General features: G+C 32.8%; 2 protein-coding genes across 3 annotated transcripts in view; both read right to left on the bottom strand.

Annotated features, from left to right (window-relative positions):
* The window catches only part of LOC115884083 (carcinine transporter), a 69,419-nt gene extending 55,715 nt beyond the window's left edge, over window positions 1-13,704 (bottom strand). The window contains exon 1 of one of the 2 annotated variants that reach the window (XM_030902569.1): window positions 13,637-13,704. The gene's annotated coding sequence lies outside the window, so the exon portion shown is untranslated. The remainder of the gene's footprint in view (window positions 1-13,636) is intronic. The other variant, XM_030902565.1, reaches the window with a different exon arrangement.
* LOC115884102 (piggyBac transposable element-derived protein 4-like) lies at window positions 1,152-1,931 on the bottom strand. The gene has a single exon (XM_030902591.1). It carries the CDS (start codon window positions 1,929-1,931, stop codon window positions 1,152-1,154), a length of 780 nt encoding a protein of 259 aa, XP_030758451.1.
* Window positions 13,705-24,772: the final 11,068 nt, after the last annotated feature.

Below are 24,772 nucleotides of genomic sequence, written 5' to 3'. Positions count from 1 at the left end.
GGAGTTTTTCTATTTTTTCTCAAGTTTTCTATTTTATTCTTCACTCCAAGGTCAAAAACTTGGATTTTTTGTCAAGACCCAAACCTTAAGATATAAAAAAATTACTACTACACCACCTTTTGTATGGCAAAACACCCCACTGACTGGACTAAATACTTAGATCGGAGATTTTTTGCACCATCATTGTTTCACAATGAGATCTATCAAATAAAAATAGTTTCAATATGGCGGCACTTCCAGAAATACCGGAAGCCGACAGCAACTTTTTATTTTAAACTAATACCCTCATTTTTTATTATATACATATTTATATTCTCTATAAAATTTTATTAATTTTTATTCTTTAACAGTCGCACTAGGACCAGAATTGGGTACCCGGAAAATGTGAAACAGGGGGGTTAGCGACTAACCCCAGGTTTTCTTAAAATCGGAACGGGGGTTAGCGACTGACCCCACGTTTTCTTAAAAGTTGGATAAGTTTTTAACGAAAAAAAGTTTAGAGAACCCAAGGATTTTAATTAAAACTAATTTAAATTAAATAAACATTTATTTTTTATTAAATTTAACGAAACAGTATTCAAATCGTATATAAAAATGTAAAATACCTAAACATTACAATTTGTGCAATTTCTTATTGTGGTAATTTGCTCGCTGGCTGTATGCCTAGGGCAAATATACTTTTGGCAATTAGAACATGCCTTCATATATTTTCTATCGGCCGACCTTGGACAAACAAAACATCTTCCTTTTTTGGGAATATTTTGCACAGCGGATCGAGTAGCTGGTCCTATTGATTCACGACGAACATGACCTCTTGTCATGGGCTGGTCTTATTGACATTCAAAACCAAAAATTTTCAAAGCAGCTACAAATTTATTTTGAAGTCCCCTTTTCTTTGATCGATTACTCATATTTATTTGGCACAACTCCTTGCCTAAGCATTTTAAAAAAACTTTTCTTCCTGATTTTTGTTTTGGATTTTCTCTTGCCCAGTTCTCGTTAGCTTTTATGAAAATAATATAGAAGTTATAACTAACTATATTGATCAAATTTAAAAAAACCGCCATCGGCCATCTTCTTGTGCCACGCCGACAACTATATCCTCTTACACATTTATCAAGCGTATCGACGCCGGCTTTGGTGGAGTTATACTACAAAATAATTTCTGGCTTGTCATTTTGCACTTGCATGTTGTGATGTTGTGTAGATAGCACAGTGACGACCTTCTTCTTTTTTGGCACATAACTTACAAATGTTTCCCGGTCGCGAAAAGCAAAGCGAATTGTGCCAGGTGTTGCATCCTTCAAAGATTGAGGTCTTAGTTCTGGTGGGACGTCTTTTCTGTTACTCATTATCGTTCCCACGACAGTAAGATTTTGATCTAACAAAGCATTTGCTGTTGGGAGAGATGTAAATTTTCTGTCCATTGTGATGTTGCGACCACTGTTATGCAATTTTGCTAATGCTACAAGATGTTTTACAACTGCCGGACCACTATTGTAATCTTTGGGCTGATTTATTACTTTTCCAGCGTATGGTTCTGCAGCAAAACAATAGTAATTTTCTGAATCACACAGCACATTAGCTTGAATTCCGTATTTACCAGGGTTGGTAGGAATATATAAACGAAATTTGCATCTTCCATGAAAGGTTATAAGCTCCTCGTCTATTACAACTGACTCTGAAGGAGCCAAAAAGTCTGGAAATTTGCTTGTGACTCGCTCCCAAATATCTCTTGCTGCAGCAAAGTTGTCATATTCTTTACGAATACCTCGAGTAGCTTGATCATCAAACCTCATACATTTTTGTAGTAGTTGGACACGAGAATGTGAAAACGTAGCCCTGTAAATTGGCAAATTCTCTTCACTGAATAAGTCGATAAGTGGATCTTTATTTTGCTTGTAAGCACCTGCTGTTATTAAAAATCCCATGTATCCTAATATTTCATCTTTTCAAAAACTCTTGATTTTTGTATGAAAGCAGATTGCGGAGTGCTTTCTTTTACAAGGGCGAGTTTCTCATTCGTATATTGCAAAATAAAATCAATGATATCATCATCGAAAAAGAGCCGGAACGCTTCAATCGGCAGCTTAGGATTTATTCCGTTTTTTAGACCTGGTGCTTCTCTCATTAGATTGGCAGCTATTTGCCTTCGTCGAGTAATGGGTTTAGGTTTCCATGTCAGACCTGATACAGAAACCATGTCAGAACTGGTTTGATCTATTATACCTTTAGGTCGTGGACGACGTCTTGCTATAGTGTCTAGAAAAACAATCAAAAGTACTACTAAACCATTTTGAGAATAAATGTACCAACCATCATTATTTCCCTCCGTATCACTACTTTCTTCGGTTGAATCCTCATCCATGGTTTCTTCAGATTCGTGCTGCTCCAACTGAGAATTTGGAGCTAAAAGATTACAAAAACATTTAGGATATAACAACCCCTATCAAGTATTTGCCATGAATATAGCATTCTTTTATGGTTTTTTGAAACCATCTATTTAGTTGCTTACAAGATGACTCATTTTCTGTTTCTTCAAAAAAGCGATCCTGATGTTCTTGTTCACCTTGGTCGATTTCGGATTCTTCGTCTGAGCTTTCCAAATCTCGGTCTATGTAATCCCTACACAAATCATCGTCATCCTCATAAAGAGCTTCTTCCAGTTCGCGATCAGTCAAATATCTTCCACTCATATCTAAATGTAATTGAATCTTTTAGAATATAAAAAAATCAACACTAGACTAACACTGATTTCTGCAACAACTGAGATGATACTGGTAAAAAGTTGCCAGACACATCCATATCGTTATTATTAGGCGCGTGGCGCGCGCGCGGACGTACTATGCCTTATAAATACGTCCGGCGAAGGTCAAACTCTTAGCAAATTCCAACAAATTGTATGTCTAGGGATTGAAAAAATATGTAAAATAAATGTCCTAAAGGATATTTGAAAAGAATGTAAAAATAGGTAAGTAGTGTTAAAAAAAGGTAATTGGGGTCATCGCCTGACCCCCCACTTCCAGGTGCGACTGTTAATCATTGTAGTGTATCAAATAAAGCAAACGAATTAAAGTTGTTTTTTAATAGACCGTTAAACGTTTATATTTTAAAGTCGTATATTTTATTTTCCTTCAATACCTAGTAAGAGTTTTTTTTACAATTTTCTAAAATTGATAGTAAATATTTTTATACTTCATTTCTGTAGGTATATTTCTAGTATTGTGTTGAAATAATAAAAATTAATACTATACAGGGTGGTCCGAATTGTATTCCGGAAACTTCGGCAGCATATTCTGCAGATAAAAACAAATAAAAAGTTTGTTATCGACACCTATGATCCTTATGATAGGCAGTCATTTTCACGCCGTGCCTGCACCCCGTGTCCGCTGATGTTTGCGAGTAGCGGAGTGGTAGGCTATGAAAACAGTTGAATGTCGGAGTTTGTTGATTTCGGCCCAGGGAAGACGTTGTTTGTCAAGATCTGGTCAAGCTAGTTAGAATTATATTTAAAATATCAATTTCTGTTAAATATATTAATCTCCCGATTACATCAGAAGTGGCGATGAATTTAATCCAGCGTTCTTAAGCCGTAACGGCGTATTTCTGACTTACTGACGACTATTGACTTGACTTTGACCTTGGAGACTATCGTTTCGTAAATGCGTCGATTTCGAGGATCGATTCGGTGATCGATCGTCTCAGATACGGGTACCCGTCGGCGTCGGATTTCGGATACCGTCGTCGGATCGAATAGCGAATAGGCGTGGGCCCATAGTTAGATTTAGATTTTACAATTTACATTTTAGATTTATATTTTAGAATTTAGGTTTAAGATTTTAGAGTTGATATTTGACTTTATTTTGTTGCACGCAAGCTGCAGATTGCGTGTAACACCAATATATAATAAGTAATTCGTTTATTTTGCCTTTTGAAATTTTCTTTTGTCCCTGAACAATTTATTTATCCATCATGAGTTTTTGAGTATTGTTGCGATATTTTATTTTTACTTATTTAAGTAGCAAATAAGACGTAGCTCCAGTATGAGCAGTGAATAATCTAACTATATTTTTATTTCAGCTTTAAAAAAATGTCCTTTAAACGATTCTGATTATGTTTCTCCTTTTAGAGTGATGTACCAATGGTAACAATTAGCTGATAAGGTTTTGTCAATTGGTTTTGTATCAATTGTCCAGTATCAGCAGCAAACAATCTAACATACCTATATTTTTATTTCAGCTTTTAAAAATGTCCTTTAAACGATTCTGATTATTTTTGTCCTTTTAGTGTGATGTAACAATGGTAGCAAGTAGCTGATAAAGATATGGCTCAGCAGCAAACAAGCTAATAAATATTTTTATTTCAGCATTTAAAAATGCCATTAAAAGGTTCTGATTATTTATGTCCTTTTTAGTGTGATTCAGAGGAGTGAGGACACTCATAAGTCAGGAATGGCCGAATGTTATCGACGCCTATGATCCTTATGATAGGCAGTCATTTTCACGCCGTGCCTGCACCCCGTGTCCGCTGATGTTTGCGAGTAGCGGAGTAGTAGGCTTTGAAAACAGTTGAATGTCGGAGTTTGTTGATTTCGGCCCAGGGAAGACGTTGTTTGTCAAGATCTGGTCAAGCTAGTTAGAATTATATTTAAAATATCAATTTCTGTTAATATATTAATCTCCCGATTACAAGTTCGTATAAATGTAGGTCCTAAAATGCTTAGTTTCAGAGATACAGGGTGTAGAAATTTCATTTTTATTTCGATTTTTTCTAAATAATTTCTGAAGTAACCTCAATAATTGGATGAAAATTGGTGTCTGGGAGTTTTTTGACATGAGAAATTTGATTTTGATGTCAATATGACTCCTACCCGTAGAGGGCGCCGCCTACATGTGTTTTAACTGTTTTGAAGCGTAATAACTTTTTGTCCGTACCTGTATAAAACCACCGAGTGAAAAAATGTACATCTCTGTGACCTTTTACGTAAAAAATATCTCTTTCTAAAAATCACTACGAGCAACCGTTCTTAAGATATTTAGAATGGAAATAGTAAATACATGTAATTATTGACGAAAAATAAACACGTTGAGTAGATAGTTATTTCACTGAAATAATAAATTTGAATTTTTTTTTAATTAATCATAATTTTTTCTGCAAAAAATGATGATAAAACATTTTCGGTTGAACTTTTGGCACAAAAATATTTCAAATTTATGATTTCAGTTTAATAACTATTTAGTGAACATGTTTAATTAATGTCAATGATGACAGGTATTAATAAATTCGATTCCAAATATCTCGAAAAACATTATACGTAGCGATTTTACCAAGAGACCTTTTTTACGTAAAAAACGTCGTAAATGTATATTTTTTACACAGTAGTTTTATACAGGTACGGACGAAAAGTTATTACTCTTTAAACCGGTTAAAAAATATGTAGGTGGCGCTCTCTACTAGTAGGAGCCATATTGACATCAAAATCCCAAATTTCTATTGTCAAAAAACTCCCAGACACCAATTTTCATTCAAATATTGACTTTACTTCAGAAATTATTTGGAAAAAATCGAAATAAAAATGAAACTTCTACACCCTGTATCTCCGAAACTAAGCATTTTAGGACATACATTTATACGAACTTTTTTACTTATTTTTATCTGCAGAATATGCTGCCGATGTTTCCGGAATACAGTTCGGACCACCCTGTATATCGTCGGTGTAATGTGATAAACTGCTAACTCCATTATTCCTAATCTTACAGGAGAGCAAAAAAAACGGTACAAAAAAATATGTACGCATGTAGGAAGTATATTCATGCGTTAATATGGTAAAGACAAACTGAATATTTCGTGTTTCTTCATTTTTTTCAGACACAAGACTTTTTGTGTCATCTTTTGATCCTAACTCCATCGCCTGCAACGTCTTTAGCTCGGGTCTCTCTGATCATGAAGCAGTTTTAACTGAATTTTCGATAAAGTCCAAAATCAAAAATGCCCCTCGTAAATTATACCGAATTATAAATTATGCATTTTCAGGAAAGAATGCTCAAAAGTTCAGCCACTTATGTAAAACAACCAACTGGGATACTAGCTCTTATGATGTCGACACCGAATTTTCTATTTTCGTAAAAACATTAACCAGTCTAGCGTTCAAATCCTTTCCTCTTAGGCCTATAAAAAATAAGCATAATAAACTTTGGACCACTAAAGGTCTACGCATATCTTCTAAAAACATGCGTTCATTATCTCACTTAAAAAAATTCTCAGACAGTCTCTTCTTCCACAATTACGTAAAACTATACAGAAAAATTTATCATAAGACTATAAGATCCGCTAAGGACCTTTATTATAATAGGAGAATAGTCAATTCTGGTAATGTTGCTAAAGAAACATGGTCTATTGTGAATGAACTGAGAAATAAAGCTTCTTCGTCTAGCAATATCTCTACCTCACCTGAGAACCTTAACGATTACTTTGTAAATGTAGCGAAAAACTTAACTAATACCATATGTCCTCCTCATGATCCACTTTCTTATCTCTCTAATGATAATGTAAACTTACACAGTTTCTTTTTTTCGCCCGTAGTTTTAGAAGAGCTTCGCAGTACAATTAATACCATCAAAAATAAATCCTCTTCTGGGACCGACGGGCTAACTTTAAAAATGTTTTCGAATCTGCCAGAAAGCTCTCTGAATCACCTAACAACTTTAATAAATATATCGTTCCAAAATGGTATTTTTCCAAAATGTCTTAAGACGGCAATAATCATTCCTCTGCATAAAGGAGGAGACAAAGATGAAGCTTCTAACTATCGCCCAATTGCACTCCTCACAACGCTATCTAAGATCATAGAAAGGTTGGTTAAAAGAAGGCTGGTATCTTTTCTGTTTAAGTACAAAATACTTAGTGAATATCAATTTGGATTTCTAAGCAACAAGTCCACAAATGACGCTATGTTTTCCCTCCTTAATAAAGTTTACTCCAGCCTAAACAACCATCATTCTAGAGCAACAAATTTCTGTGATTTTTCTAAGGTGTTCGATTGTGTAAATCATAAGATCCTAATTAATAAACTGCAGCACTATGGGTGACTATGGGTTCAGGGGATCATCTCTCGAATGGTTTAAGTCGTATCTGAGCAACAGTCAACTTGTGATGGTGGATACCACGTTGTCTTCTAGCAAGCCAATAGAATGTGAAGTACCACAAGGCTCAGTACTAGGCCCTATTTTGTTTCTTCTTTTTATTAACGACATTGCTAACATAAACATCAGTGGCAAAATATGTCTTTTTGCGGACGACACTAGCTTCACTTGGAGCAACAAGGACATCACGGCTTGACACATCACGACAAGGACATCACATTGTTGTGGACAATTCTCTGAAATGGGACATACATATCGAAGCTTTGTCGAAAAAATTGAACTCTGCCTGTTTTGCATTAAGGTCTGTTTCTAAGGAGCTTAACTTGTCAGTGGCTAGAACTGTTTATTATGCACTTTTTGAGTCGCACCTAGCCGCACACCGTCAATTTGACCGCATTTTCAAGCTCCAGAAGAGAGCTGTTCGATATTCACTGGGACTAAACAGCAGAACTCATTGCCGGGACTTTTTTAAAGAATTAAAAATATTGACTCTTCCTTCCTTATTTATATTTGAATCCGTTTGCCTAATACGTAAACATGTATCAGCTTCTCAAGAAAGGCCATCTCACACTTATCCACTCAGGAACGCGGAGCAAGATCTTTATCTACCTACCCCACGCTCAGAGTTAGTTAAAAGTTCAATATTATACAACTCGAAAAAAATGCACAATCACCTGCCATTTGAAATCAAATCCATAACATCATTTTTTTCATTTCGCAAAGCATTGAACTCTTATTTACTAGACAAGGCTTTCTACGCCGTAAATGAATTATATTTTGAAAATCGAATTTCATCTTGCTATTGCTATATTTACTAATGACAACGAAATGAATTCATTTAGAGGTTATTGATATTTTACTATAAACTAGCTAAATATTTTTGAATATTATTTTAATTTTTCTGTTCTTTGACATTGTAAACATTTATAAATGTTTATTTTAACAATAAGACTGACAATATTATTTGTATAATGCTTTGTATTATCTTTTGTTTGTTTGTTTGTGTACCTTGTTTTTTTACTTTGTTTGTTAGTTTACCTTTGTCTACAAATTGAAAAATTTTTTGACAATAAAGGCATTTATTTATATTTATTTATTTATTTACAATACGGAGATAGCAGATATTCGTCTTGCAGAAATAAGAAATAAAAATATATTTCTGGAGATAGCAACCTTTATTGATTGAAATTTTGAAAATGGAATATTGGCCAAACAGATTTAAAAATAACCAATTAAATTTAAAAAAGATATGATATTCATAACCATATATTTATAATATCGTCGATCTGGAAGCAAAATACACAAGTCTAAAAACGAATAAATTTTTAATGCATTTTTTATGAACTAAAATAACGCCATTTTGGACTTAATGAATATAAAAATAATTTACAAATTTAACTTATAGTTCTTAGAAGATATGGTAGATTTTACTGGAAATAGCTCTATATTCTGGAAGAAATCTACTATAATGATATTACATTGGTTACTTGCAAATTTGTCGAATTTTATTGACAGGATGCTTAGCCAAATTTTTTACGAGACCGGTAGCAGGCCGAACTTGGAAAACAGTGAAGTCGTTATCGGTAAAATAGTTGTGTGATTTTATTAAGTTTTTATTTTTTTTCTAATTAATTTTTTAATTTTTATAAAGATTATGTCTCATTTACGTGGAAAAACGTTGAAAACTTTGAAAATTTTTGTACAGCAAGCAGTGGCAGTGGCTGTTCAGATAATGATATACTTCTGATGGGGTTTTAAATAAATCTTAAATAAGTTTAAGAACGATTTATTTTCGGTATAGGAACATGTATAGTCAAAGAGTAACTAATTGAAAAGCCTTTTCACTGGTGAAATAAAAAAGTGAATTTCCATTTTAAAAAAATTATTAATGAAAATTTTTTAATCGCTCAATTAATGAAAGCTGCGGCCATTATTATATGACATTCGGCCACAATGCTTTATTCAGACACAATTTAATTTTTGAAATAGATAGCCACATGTCTTCTCTTTATGGTACAGTGGCTGTGGTAATCACTAAATTTGACATTTAGGCTATACACATATTCTTGACAAGAAGTTTTTTTTGTCCAAAAATTATAATTTTTTTTCCTCAAAAAACAGTTAATGTTATGAGTGTTTAATATCAAAATTCATAAAATTTTACAGAGAATTTAAGTAAGTATGTAAAAAATGAGGGCACCCGTTTAAAATAAGAAAGTTGCTGTCAACTTCCGGTACATCCGGCAATGCAATTTGATATAATAAAACAAGTAATAGTCAACTAAATTAGAGGTGGCAAAATTAAATAATAATTCACCACAATACATAAAACTCTAAGATTTAATCATCTGCTGATGATATTAACATGGTTAGCGAAATGCGCGTCTATTAGTGCAAAAATAAAGTGTTTTGGTGTATTGTGGGGATTAGTGTTTTATTTAGCTGTTGTAACACCAAAGGTGCCAAGCCCAACTGTAATCAATTAGAAGGATTAAATTAATGAACATAATTTTGCTAACGAGCCACATACTTCCATTCACGGGCCCTGCAGTACTAGATCGGGAAATCCCCGAGCGAATGTTCGCAATGGCAACTTATGATGACAAAGTGATAGAAATACCGGTTCCATAAATGAGCCGCGTTACTTTCGCGACCGTTCCAAGGAAATACCGCTACAAAATATCGCGATATTGTAAGTCCTCCAAGATTCGAGGGGCCCCTTCGCTGTCTCAGGCTCGTGGCCCCCGTTATATTAAAGACGGCAGTACTCACCATCGGTTAGAAAGTAGAATACAAGTTATACTGTGCATTGGTGGTTGTAATTTAAAATGTTTATTCAATAAAAATAAATAATGAAACCATTGAAATATAACTTAACAGCTAAAATAAATAAATTCAAATTTATATTCATAATTATTGTAATCTTTAAAGTTATAAAAAATAATTATTTTCAATATTTTAAACACAGAAAATTACCCCTTGATTTAATTTCCTAAATAGAAAATGCTATTGAGAATTACTGGTGCCTGATAATTGATAATAAGTAAATATCTGCTTCTATTTATACTGTTTATAGTTTGCGTATACGTATGGTTTGCATACTCCGCCTACAAATTGCTTCATAACTACTGAACACATATTGGTCTTGTTTGCCAGTTGAATAAAAAATTACTTATTGAGATTTGGAGACCCCTAAAAGACGGGGCCCGGGGCGGACCGCCCCTTCCGCCCCCCCTTAGTCCGCCACTGACAGCAAGTAATATTATTACTAACAATATTAAAATAAACAATATTATTTAAAATATTTATAGCACGCCCATGCATTGTTCGTGTAGAGATAACTTTGTTTCTCCCTTAACCCTTTACGGATACCCTGTATTTACAGAATGGATCGACGCAGGGTCGGACTGGCCATATAGTTGGTTGGTGATTGCCAAAAAATATTTGCACTTATTTAAGACTCAGATAATAGAGAAAAACTGACCAAAACGTAAGGCGAAAAAATACGCAAAAAACTGCACCGGGGCTCATCTGGCCTAGTTCGACCCTGGATCAACGTACTGTACTAAAGAAACATACGAGTAAAGAATTCGCGTATTTGCTTCAGCGTGATCGTAACGGAAATTATGGAGAGAGCAGCATCTCGGCGGCTATTTCAGATCACTGGGAGTTAGCAGATATAATAATAATAATAATAGCTCCCGTATATAGCGTTTAACGCCTTGGGAGTAGCAAGGTACAGCTTGTTATACCAGAGCCGTTCGGTATACAAGGACGGTAATGTGGCTAGCACTACGCTTCAACCGCCTATTATTACTTCAGGATTGTGAATCCCAAGTACTCATTTAAGGCTGAGTCGACCTAGGTACCCAAACTATTTTTATTTTAATAAAAATAGTCGGCTGATGAAATGCCGTGTGGGGGAATCGAAACCACACCTTGAGATTGGTAGACGAGAGCCTGTGCCTGTACCTCTACGCCATCGGGCACCTTAGTTAGCAGATATTATTGAGTTAAAATAACAATTTTTTTTAATTGTAAAGAATTTAGCTGCTTTCCATATTTATAGAGTATTTTTTTTCTCTTTCTAAGGGCATAAAAAAACTTATTCACGTAAAAAATGGAGTTAGCAGGTTATCACGTTTCACTGACGGTATACATATATTTGAACGCGTAAATAAATTGATTGATATCACAGATTACATAAGATCGCAGATTACATTATCTTAACAAGGCTTAGATGTAAAGAATATCTAACATAATAATTTGTAGGAAAATATTCTAACTTCTATAGGGTGGCTCAAAAAACTGTGAGGGGATCGGGATGATTTTTTAGATGGAGAGTTAAAATAAATATTTTTTGTATTTAAAGCATTTCAAAATTTGGGAAACCATTAAACATTTCATATGGCCTTTTCAACGGTAAAATACAAGAGAAAAATGATTTGGTGGCTTTGATAAAAATATATTGTGGAAAATGCCATATGAAATATCTGCGAAACCGTTAAAATTTTTGAAATATTTTAAATACAAAAAAATGTTCATGTTTTAAATCTCAATCTATTGAAAAAGTAATATTCAAGGAGTTCCATTTAAAAACAAAGAAAATTTATTTTATATTTTAGAAAGTTTTTTGAACATATCTTGTATGGTTTACGATTACCATATTTATAGCAAGGTAAGTACAGACCATCTAAAGTAAATACCTAATATAATTTTGATTTCAGGACAGTTCTTATATTATTGTTAATAAAGGCTGAAAAAATATATATTTTTTATTAATATTTCTGAAACTATCGAAATATATTTTACTCATATCTTAAGATTATGTAAAGTGATCTGAAAGAAAGCCAAAAATGCAATAATATACAGGGTGTTCTAAATAAAAAAAAATGATCCCGATCTATTCACACTTTTTTGAGCCATCCTATAGAAGTTAAAATATTTTCCTGAAATGCATCCTAGTACATACTTTAGGTTTGCACAGAAAATTCAAGTTTTTTTTATTCTAGGAGCTACAAATGCCCGACGCACTATTACCGGACCCTGTATAGAAAATGTATTAGGTATACTTACCTTTTTCCTTTTAGTTAACTTTTCCGGTTATCACACTGTCCAATAGTGATCCAATACACATATTAATAATAATAGAATAATATTCAGGTATTGGATTATACAGGGTGAGTCTTAAATAAGTGCAAATCTTTTCAGGGCTGGTAAATCTCGATAAAAGAAACATATTTTCTCTTTATCGTTTTTCAGATAAGTCCAAAATAACCTAGTCATTTAAATTTGAAAATTTAGAAAAAAATAATTTTTTTTGGAAAAAATTTTGAGAGCCACCGGATTTTTTCTGTATGTGCATCCACAAGTGCATCCCTTTTATTGTCGTAACCATAGAATGCAATAAGAGATTATACCGTGGGAAAATTTGCGGTGAATAGGCAGTTCTAAAAAGTTTTCGAAAAACATACAGGGAAATTTAAAAGAAAATGCACGATTTTCAACATCTTTTTTAGCGAAAAAAAACCATAGACGTGTTCCGTTATTTCCTAAGTTGATATTTTTTGTGGTTCCACCCTCTGAAGTTTTAGTTTTTGGTCTAAAAAAATTATCCAACGGAAAAAAACTCTAAATTTTTAATTTAAACCGTGCCGGAATCATGATACTTTTCCCATTTAAATAACATGGGATTTTCTGACCTTTTGCAATTAATTTTTTATCTCCAAAGCAAATGAACCTACTGCTTCGACAAAGACATATTCGAATACAAAATTTTACGCTCTACAAAAAAGATCTCTTTGATTTTTTCCATAAAAACATTCCTTTAAAAGTTATTCGCTGTCAAAGTTTATGCAGCATCATTCACTGCAAATTTTAATTGGGCCTTTTTATTTTGGCTAAAAAAAGATCTACAGCCATACTTTTTTCAATAAAACAATATTTCTTTACCAACTTTAATATGGAAAACTAATCTTGCGCCATCTATGATCAATTGATCAAAACTGTAACTGTAATTTTGTATTCGAATATGTCTTTGTCGAAGCTGTAGGTTCATTTGCTTTGGAGATAAAAAATTAAATGCAGAAGGTCAGAAAATCCCATGTTATTTAAAAGGGAAAAGTATCATAATTCCGGCACGGTTTAAATTAAAAATTTAGAGCTTTTTTACGTTGGGTAATTTTTTTTAGACCAAAAACTAAAACTTCAGAGGGCGGCACCAAAAAAAATATCAACTTAAGAAATAACGGATACCCTAGTGTTCCTGGGGTCGAAATATACTACCCCTGAAAATAGTTGCACTTATTTAAGACTCACCCTGTATAATTATAATAAACATTTTTTAATAATTCTAGGGAGGCTTTCCTCCCTAACGTTTAATTTTGTGAAATATCATTTTAGTCTTTTATGGCGATTTTCTCTCATAGAAGTAGGCATGTCAATTTTTTTTGTTTCCTAATTTAAACAAAATACCGAAATTATTATTTACTTACCCGTCTTCTTATATAATGCCATATTCTGTACAGAGCGTAGGCTACCTCTCGTAATATGTACTTATGATGTGTGTCATCAGTTTTACCCGTCATACCTATAAATGTTTACATAAAAAATATCAAAAAAAAGTTTCTGCGAAACTGTTGTCAACGAATATGTAATTTATTGTAGCCGTCAACACTAAGCCATGTTTTTTGAACAATTCAAATAAATAAATGTAATATAAAATGAACTCGGGATTTGAATTATTGTAATCGGGACACTCGGCAACATATCTGCAGATAAAAATAAGTAAAAAAGTTCGTATAAATTTATGTTCTAAAATTCCTCATTTCGAAGATACGGGATGTAGAAATGCAATTTTTATTTAGTTTTAAAAATTTTTCGTCGAAATTGGTATCTGGATATTTTTTAAGTAAAAACGACAGAAATATATAGTTTTTCTTTCAGCGTAATACAGGTACAGGGTGGGTCAAATTCGACGCTTTTAAATGGAAACATCCTTTTCTATAGATGATAGACGAAAACTAATATCGGTGTCTGGAGCTCAATTTTCATCAAAAACATGATGGTGAAAACCGCACATCAATATCTGTTACCGTTTCGGAGTTACGGGGTGTTTTTCAAAAATGTGCATTTTTAACAAATCGCTGTAACTTTTTTGCTATGGATAATTTTGTATTTCTATGAAAACATTTCCAAAGCACCTTTTTACGTAGAATTTAATGATTTAAGTATATTTTTTTTAAAGTTAATAATTTAAGAGTTATCAACAGAAAAATAATTTTTTTTATTTGGGACACCCCCTATATTTTTAATTAACTGAAAAGAATTTAAAATTACCTTTCCAAAAATATCGCACACTTGATATTTTGTTATAATCCCCTTCAAAATACAGAATTATTAAAAGTTCGCCACTTTTAACTAGTAGGCTTTGGACCTCTTATTGATGATATGCCCTTAATGGAACTCGAAAACATATTTTTCCAGTAAGACGACGCACCGCCTCTGAACGCTGGCTTAGTGCCCATGGATCTAATCCTATGGATATATTTGCGGAAGAATAAAGGTTCCTTATTCTTCCGTATAATCTAGACAAGAATTAAAAATACTTAGCAGTTATGAGAGGGTATCTTTCACCCCTACTGAGTTAATGAATTCCGCGAGAAATGTTCAAAAACTGCCTGTCTGCCCATAACAGAAGACGGTCGATATGTCGAACACCTGTAGCAAAATCTCATGTCTTGGTTTGCTATTTATTTTTATTGTTATTAGATATAGTTTAAACGTGTTGATGTTGGTTAAATATATTTTAAATTGTTATTTAGAATTTTTTAGAATTTAGAATGAGTGGGAGGGGGGTTAATCACTTCGACCTTACAGATCCATTGTGTCCCCCTTTCTTGAATCATAACTCATCATACAGTCCCAGGGCTTTGACAAAAGCCAGTATCTGGGACGGTTTTATAGAGGGTAGTTCTCCATCTCCAATATCAGTCGTACCAAAATTCATGGCACGAATGGTTGTGGTCTCGGCGCACTCAGTGATGAGGTGTACTGGTGTTTCCCCATCTTCCCCACAGAATCTGCATTCGCCGTTTCTTCTTAGTTTCATCTACTGAGGTGTTCATTGAGGAGACAGTGTCCTGTTAAAAACCCCGTGACAATCCGAAGATTGTTCTTACTTAAACCCAGGAAGATCTGTGATTTTTCTTGATCATAAGCCCTCAGAAACTTCTTCGAGTGTGTTAGACCGTTGCAAGATTTCCATTCCAGGTTGCGGATGGAATCTTCCAAGTTCTTGAGTTCCGCCTTGAGTTGGTTACCACTTGGAAAGCAGAACGGTTCTGGTCCAGTTAGTGGAGTGCTCGCGCCTTTCCTAGCTAGATTATTTGCTTTTGTGCAGGAGGACTTTGTTTTCTTTGGCTAATTTATTCAGCTTCTCTATGCATTCTTTGACCAATTTCGAATTGATTGATACTGAGTTGATCGCCTTTAATGCTGCTTGACTATCAGATAAGATGGCTATTTCTTGTTTCCGATAGTTCCTATCTAAGATAAGTTGTACGCATCTCTCGATTTAAATTGTTATAAAATTCTGCATCTCTCATAGCAAATATTATTTTCGTTTTAACTGATGCTCACAGCTAGAATTTTTTTGCATTACAGCCGGTGCCGTTCACAGCCTACTTATTTAAAGCGGGCGAATTTTTATATACTCTATATCTCAAAGAGGAATCGAGCAAAATATCAAGTATGTTATATTTTTGGACAGGTAATTTTAAATTCTTTTCAATAAATTAAAAATATACATGGTGTCCCATATAAAAAATCAAATTTTCTGTTGATAATTCTTAAATTATTAATTAAAAAAAATATACTTAAACCATTAAATTCTACGTAAAAAGGTGCTTTGGAATTTTTTTCATAAAAATACAAAATTTTCCATAGCAAAAAAGTTACAGCGATTTATTAAAAATGCATATTTTTGAAAAACACCCCGTAACTCCGAAACGGTAACAGATATCGATATGCGGTTTTCACCATCATGTTTTTGACAAAAATTGAACTCCAGACACCGATATTAGTTTTTGTCTATTTCCTATAGAAAAGGGTGTTTCCATTTAAAAGCGTCGAATTTGACCCACCCTGCACACAGACAAAAAGTTATTACTCTTTAAAACAATTAAGAAGAAACATGTAGGTGACGCCTCGTACAAGTGGGAGTCATACCTGTGGTCATACTAACATCGAAATCTAATTTCTCATGTCAGGAAACACCCAGTGCACCTAGACATTAATTTCCATCCAAATATCGACGTTAGTTCAGAAATTATTAAAAAAAAGAAATAAAAATGAAACTTCTACACCCAGTAACTCCGAAACGAAGCATTTAGGACATAAATCTCTACGAACTTTTCTACTTATGATCTTCATTCTTTGGATCTTAAGCTTCTTTCAGAACCTCGCAATTAGTGGAATAAGTAGTGGTTTCAATTATACTTCATACTTTTTAGTTTACGATTATTCACAATATCTAAAAAACACAATTAAAATTAATACCGTATGATCGAAAAAAAAGGCGCCCAGTTGGCTGGGAAATGACGATCGATGACATTTCTCATATAAATTTACATATAAAATGACAGCAATCTTCATTTCATAGCCATCGCCGACGCGGTTTTTTTTCGATCATACGGTAGACAGTTGTATCCATAGAGAATGTCTTATGGTGCGTTTAGACTTGGGCACGCACGAGCTGAGCGTGCGCGCACGGCATTCGTTCGCACTCTCGGCTCCGTTCAAATTAAAAACTTATTTTTCGACGAATGAAGTGATCCATTTGTGCGCGCACAGCAGAGTTGTGTTGGCGAAAATAATGGACGACCATAAATAGTCGAAGCTGCAGTCATTGTTATGCACAGCTTAATTATTAAAAAGGAGAAAAATCGAAAACATCGTCGCTGGTGGCAAACCCAAATGTTTAGAAATCGATATAATTTACTGGAACAACTTAGTATCTGAGGAGGGCTATGAGATCAGTTCAAAAACTTTACAAGAATGACCAGACCCGACTTTGAATATTTACAAATTTAATAACACAAATTACGAACAAAAGATACAAATTTTAGAATAGCAATTTCATTAATATCGACATATTCAATATTAATTTTATTTACAAGATCTTGCCATGCGTTTTTTTATTTTTTAATAATACCAAGAATGTTTAACATCCCATAATATTGGCAACTTTTCATATTCTTCAGTTAATAATAACGAAGATTCATTGATCCACTTCATAATTTTAATAAAGAAAACGAAAAAAAAAATCACACGCACGCACGAACGCAGACAAAACAAATTGCCGGTGCAAACTGAGCGTTCGCGCACCCATAAAATCCTTTTGAGCACTGACCAAAAACCGACACCAGATGGCTCACGTTCGCGGCTGCTCGCGCACAGCCGTTTACACTTGAGCATTCGTGGAGGATCAGTGCGTGCGTGCTCAAGTCTAAACGCGCTATAATATTTACCTTTTAAAACAATAAACTTTTGATTTCTAACCACAATTTCTCTTGACGAATGATAATCAAAGGCCAAAAAGACATTCATCGCAAATTTTGAAGTATAATTAGTGGAAAAGTTAAAAGTTTGATAACTGTTTCTACAGCTTCATTCAGAACCTCGCAATTAGTGGTTTCAATTAGCGTAGAAATTTATTCCTCTTATTTCAATGCAAGCATCCAGAACGCCAAAATTAGTGGTAGTCATTTTCAATTAGTATGGTCCTCCTAGTATTGACTACATATTTTGTCTCTTGTAAAAAACGTCCTCGCGCATATTTTTGAGGATTTTTTTCCCTAAGCTGATTTCCAAAAAATGTTTTTTTCATATCAAGCTATGGAGACGCATAAAATCTATTATGCTCTAATAATCTAGTTGACAAAAATATGGAATTTTATGTTAGTATCACCAATCATATTTGGCAATAAGCTTTATAAAAAGCTTAAAAAAATAATAAATTTAAAATTAATTAACGTTCGGGTTTATTTTTTTATTAATATCCTCTAACGGACAAACGAAGCACTTTTTTATAAAGGAAATTATGTACAATTAACTTATTTTGATTCAAAAAATACTAATTAGTCTACAAAGACTTACTACAAAAAGCACTATGTCCACGGAATATTGAAACTCCCTGTACATTTTGTAGGTCTGCTTTGGAAGAATAAACTCTCAAATTTTTTTTTAAACTATGCAATGTGACGTTTTTTTTATAAGAGACAAAAATGTAGTAAATCTAGAGGCACCACTTAACGAAAAGAAAATCTGTCGGCGGTGGAGTTTGGTTTGGTTTGGAAATATTTACACTAAAATTTATGCAGGGTTGGGGGTAGTTTTCACCCTTCCTGTACTTTTTCTAGATTGTTGTGAAAGTCAAATGTAAAAACACTAAGTAAAACATAGTCACCCGAAATTTCATTCAAATCGGAATAACGGTTCTAAAAATATCTGAAAAATGTGTACAGGGTCCGGCAATAGTGCGTTGGGCATCTGTAACTCCTAAAATAAGAAACTTAGGAGTTTTGTTTAAGTGCAAATCTAAAGTATGTACCAAGATGTATTTAAGAAAAATATAGGCTCAAAAGTGTGTGTGAATCTGGATGATTTTTTTTAAATGGAACACCCTGTATATTATTGCATTTTTGGCTTCCTTTCAGATCACTTTACATAATCCTAAGATATGAGTAAATATATTTAGATAGTTAGGAGTTTATCGGAGATATTAAAAAATAAATCAAAAATATATTTTTTTCCGCCCTTATTCTTAGGGCTGCTTTTCAGCCTTTTCTTTATAATCAGCTCTTCTTCGCGCCAATTATGTCCAATGAATTTATTTTGATTCCAAAAATAAGTAGTAGCTCTATATCCACGGAATATTGGAACATCCTGTATATTATTTTATAATCTTATACGCTTCGCTAAATATACATTTTAAAGCCCCGTCTAGACATAAGTTTTACCTTACGTTTTGCATATCAGTCATCGCAAGTTAATAGTTGAAGTAAAACGTCTGTTTTCTAGTCTACACAATGTTTTACTTGATACGATATGATTGAACAAGACCGCGCACACACGGGTCGTCTAAAAACCGGCCTTAGACTCGAATCGAAAGCGTCTTGAACTTGGAACAAATCTTCCATTCTACTTCCTACGTAAATAATAGTAGGTCCACGAACGGTACGTTTGGCGGTCGACGCGGAGTCGAGGCGATTGATACAATAATTATTTACATATGAAGGTAGAGTGGAGGGAGATTCGCTCGGAGTTTGAGACGCATCGGCTTCGAAAGCCTACCCGTGTGCGGACGCTCTAAGATGTAATAGCCGGAGAGCTGGCGACATATTTAGAGAACATATTTTAGGCAAGTTAGAACAACAAAAAAAAATAAAGTTTAATAACTTGTGAACCCAGAATCCTAAGTCTGGCTGGGGGGTTGGGGGTATTTCGCTACTGCGCAACCCATAACATTTGCAAAAAAATAAATCCAAAAAACATTCTTTAGGCAACTTGAAATTTGTTTATTCTTAAATTTTAGCATCTATTTAACCTAGAAATAAGTGTGCCAGACTTTTTTTTCGGGTTTAAAGTGTAACCAGACCATTCCTAATATGTTTAATTATAATACCTGGAAACATACTTTAGGCATTCTAAAATTTTTACAGCGTGTTTATTAGATGATATTAAAAAATATGTGTTAATTGCCAGACGAATTCAATGGGATTTAATACTTGCCAGACGCGAATAAATATTTTAAATGAGCGCGACAAAAAAGTCTTATGAGTATCTATAAGCGCGAGAAAGATAGTTTATTGAGACCCGTCGGCAGCCGATGCGGCTGACGTAACAGTATTTTGGAGTATGTACTTCAAATTTTCATAAAAACAATTTTTTTTCGGTTTCATTTCAATTATTTGCAGGCTTTTAATTCAGAGATTATTTTGTTAGTTACCATGTACAAATATGTATTTATAAATTAAATATTGACGTCCATAGTGTAAATAGTTTAGAATAATTACTGCAAATAAATATTTTAGTAACTACTAATTTCGCTACTAACTACTAAATCACAATGGATAAAAAACATTTAAGTTGTGTAGTTTGTAAAAAAGTTACTAGTGACAAAGTTATTGTTTTTGATGAAGCCAGACTACAAAAATGCAAAGAATTTTTAAAAGTGCGTCAACAACATGGTTTAAAATTTAAAGATGTGGTTTTACCAGAAAACGTAGTCCCGACAAAAGGGTACCATGTACAGTGCTAAAAAAATAAGTATTCTGGAATTTTATTAAAGTACATACCATTGTTAATCTTTCTAAATAGATTCAAAAGTAAGTAAAAGTGCTTTACTTTTATGCTTAGGCGTTAAAATGACTTTTTTATATTGTCAATCAGGTCGCAAAAATTAATAATAATATAATATGTCACAAAAGTATAATAATAATTATACTTTTGCGACGTTTGAAAAAAATATATTTTATATTATGCTAATTTTTAAATAATTATTCGTCTTTTTATTCTTTCAGATACAAAATACTTAAATTAAAAAGTCTTATTGAAAGGATTTCAATCATACATTTTTATTAAAAAATGTTTCTTTTTATTTATTCAATATTAGTTAGTTTTTTTTAAATTTTACGGCTCCAAAATGCTGTTACGTCAGCCGCATCGGCTGCCCACCGGGTCTCAATAAACTATCTTTCTCGCGCTTATAGATACTCATAAGACTTTCTTATGGCGCTCATTTAAAATCTTTATTCGCGTCTGGCAAGTATTAAATCCCATTGAATTCGTCTGGCAATTAACACATATTTTTTAATATCATCTAATAAACACGCTGTAAACATTTTAGAATGCCTAAAGTATGCTTTCCAGGTATAATAATTAAACATATTTGAAATGGTCTGGTTACACTTTAAACCCGAAAAAAGTCTGGCATACTTATCTCTAGGTTAAATAGATGCTAAAATTTAAAAATAAACAAATTTCAAGTTGCCTAAAGAATGTTTTTTGGATTTATTTTTTTGCAAATGTTATGGGTTGCGCAGTAGCGAAATACCCCCAACCCCCCAGCCAGACTTAGGATTCTGGGTTCACCAGTTAATAAACTATACATTTTTAGTTATTCTAGCTTGCCTAAAATATGTTCTCTAAATATGTCGTCAGCTCTTAGGCTATAAGGTAAATCGTGTCTGGACGGGGCTGAACATTTACTGAACTTATAAACAAAATATGGACATTCTACAGTAAATAAAACTAATAGGTAATTTATTACTTATTTAGAATTTTAAATATTGCTTTTAGGCAGTCGAAATTTTGTGGTGCCTGACTTACTTAATGAAAGACTATCTACGAGTATACAGGATGCTACAAACTCGAGGTACGAGCATTGGTATCTCGGTAACCGTAATAGATACGAACATGGTTAAATTGGGGCAAAGTTACGCTTTAGGATGTTTACCAAGATGCCATCAATTTTTTTTAAAAACACACATATATTCATCACAACAATATTGATCAGCGCTAATTAACATTGAATAAGGAAAATAAGTAAAAATTGTTTTGGACATTTGAAATCAATAGATTTCAACAATAAGAGTACAAAAATCAATTAAGGAGTAATAAAAAACAATTAAAGAGTACAAAATGCATTCGGAAGTATAAGATCTGTTCAAAGAGCTATAAATAAAATTGAACGAAAAACAAATGTGTGCATTATGGAGGGTGGTAACCCTTTCGAACATGCAGAGCATTAGATACTAGTTTGTAGAAGTTGATTTATTTATAATAACTACGATTAATATTATGCACATTATTAGATCTTACACTGAGATTTCAAATTCACAATAAAAAAAGTTAAAAATAATAGATATCTTTAAATTGCTGACCTGGATATTAATTATTTGAATCTTTCAATGGGCGTGATTTTCCTTATCCAATGTTAATTAGCGCTTATCAATATTGTTGTGCAGAATATAATCAGATTAAATAATTAAAAAAAAACAGAGTCGGACTTGAAATTATTTTAAATAATAATTAAATAGTTTTTTTGTTATTAAGGTACCGTAAAATGGGGTGAATAGAAACAGTTTCGTAGGCTATTAGCGATATAACGGTTGATAAAAATGTGGTATTATTTTCCCGAATATTTTAAAACATGGGTCTTTGTTTGTTCTTTGCGTATACATATAATTTGATTTTTGAAAAATATGCGTATAAATATTAAATAAAAATAACATTTGTGTTTCTATTCACCTGCTATTCGGGAGAATAGAAACACACATTGAGAATGTTAAGGTTTTTATCTATTCTACTTCCAACAAGGTGATTAGAAACAGTAAATTATTACATATTTAAGTAAGTTTAACAATAATTAACAATAATATAACAACTTACATGTACCAGCTTATGTATTACTTTAAAAATATATATTTTTTTTATAAAGTTTTCGCGCCATACAAAATAGGTGATAAATCGATCTCACATTTATTGATCAGCTGATTGACAGAAACAGTGCTGCCACAGATAAAAATATAGTTTTTACATTTTATTGTGTATTTACCAATGATAGAAAAATTAGATATGTCGACTCTTTTTACTTATAATATGCTATATATGAATATTTCTAATCGTGATTTGATTTTTTTCAGAAATTTTGTTTCTATTCACCACTATGTTTCTATTCCCCCCATTTTACGGTACCCAAAACAAAAGAAAAATATAAAGTGTGGCCTATCATTGTACTCAGAAGTCCCAGTTCTTTCAAAACCTGAAATAAAAAATGCAGGTCCGTATTTAAAAACATTCAAGTTGGCCTCTGTCTCACAAATTATCAGCTAATTTGAAAATCTAAAAATACCATCAGATAACCCTAATAAAATGTCTATGAGAACGTGAAATTAGTTTTTTGATTTCCTAAAAAGTAACGACAGGAAAAGATTAAATTGATTTTACAAAAAAATCCGTTTTTTCCAAAAAAACTCATCAATCCTTGACATTTTTAAAACTTTTTTGATGGCATCTTGGTAAACATGCCAAGGAGCAACTTGGCTCCAATTTAACCATCTTCGTATCTATTACGGTTTCCGAGATATCAATGCTCGTACCTCGAATTTGTAGCACCCTGTATAGGCATTTACATTGCTCAATAAAAAAGATAGAAGTTTTTAATATAATATCCTGCAACGTAACACTTAAAATTACATGTGTCCAAAAATTGTGCCTAGCTAATCAACAAAATTTTCACTGATTAACAATGCGCGATGCCGTCATGAAAATGCCCGTTTTATTCCAAACCACTCTAAATTTATTTAACCAAAAATAAATGTTTAATTTATAAAACGAATTATATTTTACTACCTATTATAGTGTTTATAATTTGTGCTCTTTGAGATTAGTGCCGACATTTCGTAGTTATGTGTATATACAGGGTCTCCCAAAAATAACTGCAAATATTTTAACTGGTAGTATATTTCGGCCTCAGAAACACGCCCATGAGGTATTTTTTGCAAAAAAAAATTTGAAAATTCGAAATTTTTTGAAAAATTTTATTTTTTTTAATAATTTTCTTCCAAGTACTTTTAGCGACTCGAATGAAATTTTGAGGGTAAAAGTTACTATAAGTGCTACATATTTTAATGCTAAAATAGTGTCGATAAATTCATCAGGACGTGCATATGTTATCATTGGATAAAAAAAAAATGCCTTTAATGCCAATTAAATGTTATCTCTTGATATTTTGTCGAATTCGGCCTCCTTCATCAGATCAACGCAATTAAAATAAAAATAATAAATTATATATTTTACCTCATTTATTATTAAATATTATACTGTTAGTCCAACCTACAGCAATTTGAAATAAAAAAAATTGGCGCCGGGAGGCACGAATAGCCGCCCATACTAAAATGTGTTAAAAAGTTGATAGGCAGTTCTTGTAGTTTCAAAGTAAAGGAATTTTTCCAATTTTTTTTATCAAAAACTGTGACTTTGACTGTTTTTGATGTTATTACAAATTTTGTTGCAAATATTATTCCAAATCTTAAATTGAAAACCGCGTTTCGCTAGTTACTGTAATTTTGGAGTTGAAACTTTGTATTGAAATATTGTACGATTTTTATTAAATTTTAACCCCCCCCCCCCCCCCCTTATCAACCTCACACCTCCACCAAAAACTAATGGCCAGATTCTCGGGTGCCACAGTATTTTTGTGCCAAATTTGGTTAAAATCGGTTTAGCGGTTTTTGAGTTATCGTGGTACAGACCGACGGACAGACACCATAAAAATATTTTGTATTTAGGTCATTTATGACCCAAACAACTCATTTTGAGTGAATTAAAAAACTTTTTTTTACCATACCTGTTGGTATGGTCGGCTAAAAATAATGGTATTTACGATAATTACAAAAAACCTAATTTTAAAAAGTTTTAACATCCTGTAACTCTAAAACTATGCATTTCCATACCCATGATTATAGGAACTTTGGTTCATGTTTACTGATGATGAATCATTTAAAACTATCGCAAGTTAAATGATATTAATTTGTTTTTAAAGGTTGCTATTAGACTTGCATCAA

This window comes from Sitophilus oryzae, unplaced genomic scaffold, assembly GCF_002938485.1.
Source record: "Sitophilus oryzae breed Bouriz unplaced genomic scaffold, Soryzae_2.0 scaffold_2014_pilon_pilon, whole genome shotgun sequence".
Lineage (NCBI taxonomy): Eukaryota > Metazoa > Arthropoda > Insecta > Coleoptera > Curculionidae > Sitophilus > Sitophilus oryzae.
The sequence above is the reverse complement of the archived record's forward strand: the minus strand, read 5'-3'. Positions and strand labels throughout refer to the sequence as shown.

Coding starts and splice junctions, on each gene's coding strand:
- LOC115884102 (XM_030902591.1), bottom strand. CDS start 1,931: ATGGGATTTTTAATAACAGCAGGTGCTTACAAGCAAAATAAAGATCCA.